At 40.9% G+C, this 10,650-nt stretch overlaps 1 protein-coding gene across 1 annotated transcript in view; it reads right to left on the reverse strand.

Moving 5' to 3' along the window:
- Nucleotides 1-7,974: 7,974 nt before the first annotated feature.
- The window catches only part of LOC102310386 (TSC22 domain family protein 1), a gene marked incomplete at its 5' end in the record, with an annotated part of 25,831 nt that continues 23,155 nt past the window's right edge, over nucleotides 7,975-10,650 (reverse strand). The window contains 1 exon segment of the mRNA XM_005937337.3: nucleotides 7,975-9,270. Within this exon segment, the coding sequence (XP_005937399.1) occupies nucleotides 9,022-9,270 (249 nt within the window). The 3' untranslated portion in view covers nucleotides 7,975-9,021.

The raw sequence follows: 10,650 nt of genomic DNA on the forward strand, positions 1-10,650 counted from the left end.
GTCATGTCCAACAAGACCAGCACTGCATATTTACCACGGTCTGTCGCTATCAGGATGTCATTCATAACTTTTACGAGGGCTGTCTCCGTGCTGTGGAATGGCTTAAAGCCAGACTGAAAGATTTCTGACAATCAGATACATCTGTCAGGTCCCGTGTCAGGTCTATGCTGGATTCTTTTCTTTTTCTTAAGGATAGTTTTAAGGCCTGCCACTTCTTTGGCCGCCCACTTGTCCAGTTTCCTCAATTTTTTTAAGGGCACACTGCACATGCAGATTTTAAGTTTTCAGCTAATAGCTGTTTGGAAAGAGCCTTGTTGATGCAAAATAACAATTTTATGTCTGTCAAATTTTGTTATCGTTGGCATTTTTTCATAGATTCAACTAAAGAAATGGGAAAAAATCATATGCTTTTGTAACAAAGTGCCTAAAGATATCATTTAAAATCGGTTCTTTGCCTAGTTGTCTGTTATGTGGGCACAACACTGGTTCATCCCTTGAGATAGGTGCCTTTTTCTGTTAATTTAACGGTCAGTGTTAAGGGGTTTAACACAAAAACAAAACTGGACTGAAAATAAATGAAAAAGCAGCTAGTGTCTAAAGAAAAACATTGAAAAACCTTCAGAAAGCCTGAAGAACTATTGCTCAAAAGCACTTTAAAAATGTCAAGAAACTCAGGTTGCTTGGAGGTAAAATATAGAGGAAAGAGGCTTTTTAGGACTTGTGCAGAATAAACTATTGCTGCATATTTTATAGTAACGTCTTCTCACATTGGAAAGAGACTTGATGACGTTGTTAATACCTGTAATACTATATTAATATTTGTCATGAACACCGCTTTTTAACATAACCTGTAATTCTCCAGGCTAATTTAATTAATAATGTGTTCATTACAAGTCACGTTGTGTTAATACCACTGTGCGTAGCACTGTGAGTAACTTGAGCTAATACGTGTAGCATCCATTACTGCAGATAAACACCATTTAATCAATACTTTACACTTTTTAAACTTTGAAAAGAATAAATTTTTAAAAAATTCTATATATCTTATTATCCTTGAATACTACAACAGAAAAGTTTACTTCTCAGAAACTTTAAATGCTAATTATAATAATTGTACCTAACAGTTATAATAATTGTTAATGGCTTGCAGTTCGATAGTAGTTTTGCTTGTTAAGCTATGTTTGTTTGGATTGTGGGTTACCAGTGCTAGCTATTATCAAAGGAATCTACAGACATATTGAAGGGTACTAGTATGAGTGGACAGCCAATAGCTTATTTAGTTTGGTGAGTTATGGAGTTAAGTAGGTCAGACACAAATTGGCTCTTTTGGTCAAACTGTTATTGAATTGTGTTTGTAAGTGTGATGCCAATATATGGCCTCTGTTTCTCTTGTTCTTTGTGTCTGTGCGCGTGTTTTATTGTGTGACAGTAGCTTATATTTAGTTACAGTTTTTAACCACTCTCATTTTATTAATTTTATTTGGCTAACCTACCAGACACCGGCTCTGTACTCCACTTTATGGCTCATAAACTGAAAGTCTTTCAAGCATCCTTCTCAGAAACTGGATCAGTTTGTGCCATAAACAACCTGATTAAGAGGAAAGCTCTTTAAGTGAACGTACCTCTGCTGGGCCTGTTGTTGTCTGTCCTGCTGTGTCAGGTTAGCAGTGGTGTAATGACTGTCTGGTTGCACAGACAACACACACTCACACTAGGCAAAAGCAAAGCGGCCAAAGCAAACATAATTAAAGTGAAGTGCACTTAAGAAGAATCCAAGTGTCATTTGAAATTACTGCACATAGACAGGAGAATAAAGTTTGTTTTGAAAAGCATGCGACACTGATTTAGATCCAGTCTGCTTGAGAAAATATGAGCAGGCGAACAAAGATTCCCAGAGTTAGTGGGAAAAAGGCGGATAAATTTAGGTGTTCATTTAAATAACACAAGGGCTGTGTAGATTTTATGAATTTTAAAAGCTCAGCCCTGCCCTTGTGTGGTTTCTTTTATCGTCATTGCAAATCTTCCAGCAGCACAAGCCAGAAATGCTTTTTCACAGTTACACGGTGAAAAAATTAAAGATGCTCAGAGAACCAGTCAAACCAGTTCAGCACAGCTGAGAGAAACTTCAGACAGACAACAGACAAAAATCATTATCTGTGTCTGCTGTGTGAATAAAATATCATTTTAAATTTAGAAGAAAGTAAAAAGGGAAAAGGTGACCAAATTGCCCAGTTATGGCAACTGGACGCTTTTAAGCTGGAGGTGTTTCCTGTTTTGACATCTTCCGGGGAGCGGTGAAGGTGCTAAGGGGAGGAAAAGTGGAGGATAACATAGAGCCATAATCCCCCATAATCCACCCTTCTCTCGCCAGTGGGGGCGCAGGCTACGTGCCGCTCTCTCCATGCTTCCGTCTGCTGTTTGTTTTGAAATTTCAGAAGGCCCATGGCACAGCAGTGGGGGCACGTGCCCCTGAGACATGTGACTTTGGATGGAGGACAAACGAGGACACACGGACACGTACTGACCACCATGAACATCTACTGCAATGTCCCTTGTTAATTTAAGGGCCTAATTCAGGTTAAGGTTAAGGCAGCAGCTGGGTTTAAGATGACTTAAGCGTGTTATTTTGTGTGCTTTAGGATGAAGATGAATGTTTCACTGTCTTATTACTGCTTCAAGGTCACTGACATTGCTTTTGGTCAACGGAAAATATGAGGCATGAAGTAAAAATAATAATCTTGCAACACTGGACAACAGCAGGAAACTGACTCCTCTTTTCAAAGCGCGCTGCATGTTGAGTACATGAGGGCATACCTTTTTTAAATCCAGAATGATGTGCTCATCCCCAACTGCATCTCGAGGCTTAAAATACCCAACTTGTGTAGCTTCTCTCCATTTATTTCTTCTCCTTTTTTGCTAAACATTGAAGAGCATATAGCTGCAGAATCTTTCATTTGGATTTAATCACACAAAGTATTACTAGCGGTGCTTTTTGTATCTTGTTTATGAGCCACTGATTCAATAAGCAGCATGTGGAAAGCATCCACGCAGTAAACAAAGCAAAAAAGTGGGAACGAGGCCTGTTTTTTGCACGCGATTGTTCACATAAAAAGTGATAGACACCCACGTGTGATCACCATATGAAGGCATGCATGGGAATGCTTTTCAGAGGTCACAGAGATGACCACACTGATGCCTTTGCAGCATTTTTGTACCAATCAGAACACCTCCTCCAGAGCACTGATCATCATCTGACATACTTTATTCTGTAGGTATTAGAGGTGCACTCCCTATAATTTGTAATCTCTCTTCTAGCTGACTCTTTCCTCGTCTGTCACGCTCTATTTAGGCACAGCAGCAGCGTGTTCACACCTCCCCTCAGCTGCTACCCAAACACAGTGACATGACCCACATACAGCAGCAGCCAACTAACTGTGGCGAGTCACAGTGATTCCACAGGAACGTCTACGGACGAGTTTGGAGCATTTCTCTTATTGGCATCACATGGTGAATCAACCGGCTCGCTCTTTGTGTGTACTTTCTGTGTGAGTTGATGTTTAGATCTGTGCAGGGATGTCCTCATGGGTCGCCTGTGACAGCAGCTGACTCTGATTGAGTATGAGTGCTGATTGAGGGCACATGTGTCCTGCTGTGTCTGTGTTTGCCACCATGACGTCACCCACTGCTTTGCTGTCTTGACGTGTGGTTTAATGTCATCGGCATGCTGGTGTTTTTTGAGAGAGCTGGCTACTAATTTATCCGCTGAAACTAGTAAATTTCACTATAGACAGACACATACCTTCTAATTAATGTCAAACAACAGACTAGTAAAATTCTAGCAGTTCACTTGCCAAACTTCTTAGACAGGCTGAACCTCATAGCAATACAGCCTTAATAGAAATGGCCTCAGCGGAAGGGAGACTATTAAGAAGCAACACTAAAGGAAAGGAAACAGTGAGAAAAGGGTGAGGTATACAAAATTACACAAAAACTGGACTAAAAATCAGTGGTAACAGGTCTGATGGACTGATTTTTGGTTCGAATCATCCTAGGTATGTACATAAGAGGTCAGGATAGGTACAACATTGGGCGTCTACAGCCATCTGTGAAACATGGTGGAGGCTCTGTCATAGTTTTAGGTTACATTTCAGCTAGTCGTTTCAAAACTGATGAATTATGAACACAAAAAAATACACTGCCAATACACTGCCAATGGAGTAAAATCATACCTGGATAGTGCCCCACTTTGTGTTTTTCTATCAGTCATGGATCGGCCTCCCCAGAGCCCAGACCTTAACATTATTGAAGCACTGTGGAATCATGTTGACTGAGAACAGAACAAAAGGCAGAAACATCCAAAGAAGAGCTTTGAATGTCCTTCAAGAAGCCTGGAGAACAAGAAAATGACTTTAAAAGTTGCCTGAAACCCTTTACAAATATAAAATTTTTATCTCTTTTAGATGATTTACTTTGGATTTTTTTATCGTAGCTCAGCTAAAATCTGGTTTAAAACTTATATATTTGGGATTTCACATTCACCATGTTAACAGGTTTTCTCTCTGTGTGTGTACAAACACAAGGTGTATTTCTGATTCTGGACTCTGGATGAGTTAATCCCTACATAGAGTCTTAATGGTAAGTCTAGAGGAGGTGGAGCCCTACTTCTTGCCAGTCTGGACATTGAGGGTTTAACCAGCAGGACACCTGCTTTCTCAGCAATAAGGAATACATCAACAACACAGGGGAGGTCCACTCATGGGGGTGTAAAGAGGATTTCAGGGGTCGTTTGTGGGGCAGAATGGTCTTTGCATGTCTGAAAACAGTAGGCCATGAATACACAGAGAATTAGTTTTAGCTTATATGTACCTGTCAGTAAACACTGACTAGGGATGACAACAACCACAAAAAAAGTGAGTAAGTGCCCTCCATATCTACCTCTGAACATCACCAAAAATAGATGGGAGACTAGATGAGGAGATTAATCTGCATGTTATCCCTCAGGCTTGCTGTACATCCTGTCCTCAGGGTCTGGCCTGCCTGAAGAAAACACCTTTTGTCAATGAAATGGGATTTGCGAAAGTGCCATCTGGACACCGGAGCAGAAGCTCTGCCTCCACTCTGTGTCTGATCCACCAGAGATGGTCATTACGAGGTCAGGATCTAAGATCAGACTGATCTGAGGAGGTCAGGTCAGAAGCCTTTAGTTACGTATATGTTAGATCAAAGACCACTACTGATTAGATTTTAACCCAGGACTCCCCAAAGTGATGTACTCTGTCGTACTCAGGTGTTTTTTTTATACATAGGCCATAAAATTATGGGCTCCAACAGTTTAATTTGATTGAATATCACACAAGGCAGGTCGTTTTTAACTTACATAACTGAAAAAAACCTAAAAGTTGACTTTTAGACTCCCTGCAGTCAGAGGAAATTGAGTCGGCTCTGGCACAGGAGGCAGAGTGAAGCCTAGAAAAAGCTACTAAAAATATCGTGCAGGCTCAGTGAGCTGCTCCACTGTGAGATTCAAATGAGGCTTTGAAATTAAACGTCAGTCACTGCGACGTGGTTAAGCCTCGGTATTCTCGAGCTTTCTGCCACAACTCATGTCCTTCATGAACGGATGGTGTTTGCTTAGATTGTGAAGTGAACCAAATAATTAAAAAAGTTTAAATATAAGTGCTGGTAAAACTAAAATATTACAGTTCAACCAGTAAACCTCTCGTTAGGGTGACCAGAACCCAACAAACTAAACACAGTGTTTGTGTGGGACAAAGTGTGACACGTTAACAATGCTGGGAGGTAGTCAGATGTTTTATATTTAAATGCAACTTTTCTTTTCTTTCCAATCTTGATGAAGCTTTGCATAGACATTGTCTAGGGCACCGTGATTGCCAACATCTATATGGCATGTACAAATGTTTCATGCAAATCCCACAATCATATATATTTGTAAATGTGATGGTTCAAATGAGCACTAAATGGAATGCTATTGTATAGAATTGAATATCATAGTATAGACATGTGTTTTTATGTTCCATATATCCCATGCATAGCTAGTAAGGTTTGGTAGAAAGAAAAAGAAATTATTCTTACGCTAGCATGCGATAGTCTTCATATACTGTATTATCTGTTATTTCAGATGCTTTTCTGTCTAGTAACAGTTTTGGGGTTTCAGTTGGGATGTATCCATAGATTGGCTTTTTTGAGACATATCTGACTAATTTTAGCAATTTCTATCCAATTATGACACACACTTTGTAACTTTCATCGATAGGCATAATGTTCATTTCACTCTACAGTCCATCTATAGCCTTTCAGGAAAAAGGCCACAGATGGACTGTAAGGACCTGCATGTTCTGCAGAGCCCCAGTCAAAATGTGGGACATTGTCTCAAGAAGTGGGACAGGGGGACAAGGAATAAAGATGCTGTGTAGCCCCACTTAAACAGCAACATTTGGTTACACATAATTCTCAGTGATGCTCCTTTTAACCTTATGTTTTGCACTTCCTATACTTTAATGTCCTTCCATCAAACCTTTACCTTAACATATAAACAGCTCACCATTAGTAAAAGTCAACAGAGCATGCTCCTATTTTAATAAATAATACAGGTGATTTTATTGACTTTCACTGACAAGCACTGTCATAAATATTAATGACCAGTTTTACTGCACAGCTGTACACGTTAATGATTCTGGGTGTGGCTTTGGCCTGATTGAACAGGAGAAATTATGTTCGTCTTTTTCTGATTTCTTACTTCTAAAATCTCTGGCTCTGAATAAATATATCACGCACTGTGGCAGCTAATCTTTACCCGCAAAACTACACATTCATACTGTTCAAGCATTTTTAAGTCTCAACTTTCCCTGCAAAATGAAACTAACGGCTGATTTTACCCGTTTAAATATAATGCACTAAAAACGGGGCGGGACCTCCGTTGTAACACGTTTCAGTGTCAAACTCGCCATCTTCGGCTCCTCAGCCGTCGTTCTACATTTTTCCTGCTCGCTCCCGCTTTGCACGTTCTCGCAATTAGCGGGCATGTCCATGTGAATCGGGCGGATGGGCGGGCTGACCATAAGGTTCTGTTGGGGAGGCTCGGCCATATGGAACCAATGAGACACCCGTGTAATATATAAATTTTTACGTAGTAGACTCACTTGCGCATGCGCACGGAGGTTTGGCAGAGCCAGCCATTCATGTTGTAAACTGGGAAGCCATAAATATTTATAAATTACCATTTTTCTAACTAAATCTATAATACCTATAATTTTTCAGCTTCCAGAGGAGAAAAGATGTAAAGATATGATAAATTTATGACTTAAAACAAACAAAAAAAAAACATTCCCAGTTTTGTCATGTTTTTCTTTTTTTATTTGAGGTGCAACTGTCTAGTGCAATTGTAACGTCACATTTGTGATGGGCTGAGGAACATGCACAAAACATCAACATACTTCTGCTGCTGGGCATTTTCCTTTTCTTTCTTTTTTTAAGCCAGATGTCTCATTATTGTGTTCAGCGCTCCAGTTGCACTGAGCAACTCAAACACTTGGCTGTACAAAAAAAATAATAATAATAATAAAAAAAAAAATGCTAAGATTTATTTAAACAAAACAAAAAAAACTAAAACTACACACGTCTCCAAATGGTTAAAGAGTCCAGATCATTTGAGCGAGTGAGTTTGAAGCAACGGCAGATACAGTACAAGGCCGTGTGTCACCACAGGAGAGACAGCATCTTAGTGTGGAGGTAAAAGGTCCTCTTCTGTTGCCACCCTGAGTAATGACATCACAGGTAGATCAGAGAAAAACCTGGCCATACCATAGATATATATACAAAATAGTAGAACAACAACAACAACAACAAAAAAAGGCTTCTATATATGTATCTATGGTTGGAAACCAGGCACTTGGCAGAGTTGAACTGGAAAATTTTCACCTATACAAAGATCACTAGCTAGAAACAGTCATGTCCTATCGAACTGCCTTCCTGCCATTTATTTTTACAGATCACTTGGACATTTTTACATTAACAAGAGCAAAAGCAAAACAAAACAAAATTAATAGGACAGACAAAACAAGCTTCTCCCAGCCCTCCTTAAAAAAAACCCCCAAAAAAACATTGATCCCCTGCATAAATCTTTAATGCGCTGTCTGAGAAAGAACAAGGAGGGGGTGTCAAGGGTGGGCAACGTGGACCTCAAACTCAGTTCTCAAAGTGAACAATGAGAAGCAGCTGATATTTAATTCATAGATTTTATGACCATCCTCCCCTTGAAGAATGTCAAGACTGGTGATCCTCAGAGACCTGGGACTTTCCCGGATTGAGGGTGGGTTGTATGAATCCTCTGTCATCCATTAAAAGTCCGCTTGGGAAAAAAAAAAGTGCAACAGGAAAACAGGAAGATGTTGAATTAAAAAAAACAAAAAAACAAAAAAACACTGTGCGCTGATGGACAGTCAGGGTGCGGCAAGGCGGGGTAGAGGACGATGGCACATGTTTTCAGTGGGGAGGGGGTCAGACCGCAACGTATTCAACGGCACTGACAAGAGCCTGCTTCTTTGATTGGCCGGGCCCTTGGTTAACTCCTCCCGCCCTCTTTTTTTTTTTTTTTAGCGGCCCTGAAGATGGCGGCAGGGTCGATTCCTGCTAGCTCTGTCCCTTTCCCCACATTGTTGTTGTCACCATGATGATGATTACAACAACAACCAGCATGACAATGAGGATTGTCTGAAGCGGGTGGTTAAAAGTCAGAAACGAGGCAAAGACGCGCACGCAGACGCACACACACTTACACATTACACATCGGTGTGACTCCAAAGTCAGTTAAATAAAATGTGCAACAAAAGAGAGTGGTTCATCCTCCGGCTGAGCCCGAGTGTGTGCTCCTCCAAACACTGGCAGAGTCTTAATGCTAGAGTCTGTTCACAGTATGACGAGACTCCTTTCTCCTCCTCCTTCTCATCTTCTTTCTTCCATCCCCCCGGTCTCTCATCGTCAGAGGGCTCTCCAATGTCTGGGTTACGCAGATGTGCCGGAGCTCTGCGTGGAGGGGCCAGCCGGGACCGGAGGTTGGGCGGTGCCGGTCGGGGAGCCACCAGTCTGGACTTGAGCCTGGAACTGAGCCATCTGCTCGGGGCTGGCCAGGGTCTTGAGCAGATTGTTCTCCTGCTCCAGCTGAGTGTTGCGCTCGATCAGCTCTTTGATCTGCTCCTTCAACACCTCCACCTCCTCGCGCACGGCGTACATCAGGTGGCTCTTCACCAGATCCTGGAGGAAGAGGGTGGGGGATAAAGAATGAGTAAATAATACAGCGGCACTGGGCTCCTTACACAACGACGACAACAATTACAAATGTGCTTCTTTCAACTTTATATTTCCAGTCAGAAGTGAAATTATTGAATGTTTACTGGCTGGTTGTTCAACAGAAAGCTAAGCTAGCAACAATTATTGTAGTTTTTAAGCTAAATTAAAACTCAAACTGTACTATTTGAGGCTCCTTAACCCCTTTCAAAATCATGTGTTACACAGTTTGAGACGTCTACATCAGTGTGATATGGATGTGTCAGAGGTGCACGGCTCCAAAAAAACGGAATAATTTGCACAATACAGTTTGAAGCAATAGATTGTTACATCCATTTTTTTGCAAATATGACAATAAAATCCATACATTTAAATGAATATTTAATTAATGAAAATAAACTGTCAGAAGGTTCAATAAACAAATTTTCTGGCAATTATTTTTCAGGCTTTAAATGGTTAAATTTAGATTTCCCCTACAGTCAGGTTTCGCATTTTTGTTGACATTTTATAAAACATACTAAAAGAAGAAACCCATGAGTGGACTACAAAGTTTTTCCTCCGTGCACCTGCCATGAGTCTGCAGCTGTACTTCAGGTCATTACTTGCACTAAATAAAAGCGTAAGTAATGCACAAGTGTATACATTGAGACATTTAGTGGCTTGGGGTGGCTAATTTGGTGAATCGCAGCTTCACCATTTCATTTTTTCCCCCGTTCTGTAAGCAAACACATTGAACACATTTGCAGGATTTGGCATTTCCAATATGACTAAACGCTATTTTCCTCTACTTTACATCACTGTGAGGTAAATATTTATGCATGTTTTGTTCGATATTTAAGACTTTTTATAAGCAAAAGGGTTAGTCGGCAAGCTTGCACAATGCACTTGCAATGCACAATGCACAAATGTAATTTGAGTAATTTCTGCAGAATAAAAACAAGCAGACATTGGCAGGCTGCTGGGGGAAATGTGTAACACAGCAAAGGCTAAATTAGCATGAGTCTTGCAGGGGCATGCCAGCTGTCTCAGCAGCACGAGGAAAACAAGGGCGACATGAACTCATGCAGAAACAGCTTCACAGATTATTCCCATGACGACGATGACGGTGATGATGAAGGCAGAACAGAGCTGAAGGGGGATTTGGGTTTAATAATCTGAGCATCCTTGGTGGACCCTCCTTCCTCCTCCTCCCTGCCCTGATATGTAGCAACTAGGGAACAAAATGTTCCTGCACCGGAGTGGGAGGAGCCAATCAGCGGCCGAGTTATTTATACCGCGCGGAGGGGAGGCTCCTGCTTGCCTAGCAACACTTGGAAACTAGAGAGAGAAGGGGCGTATGTAGATGTA

This window comes from Haplochromis burtoni, unplaced genomic scaffold, assembly GCF_018398535.1.
Source record: "Haplochromis burtoni strain Fernald_Lab_line unplaced genomic scaffold, NCSU_Asbu1 Contig_67, whole genome shotgun sequence".
Classification (NCBI taxonomy): domain Eukaryota; kingdom Metazoa; phylum Chordata; class Actinopteri; order Cichliformes; family Cichlidae; genus Haplochromis; species Haplochromis burtoni.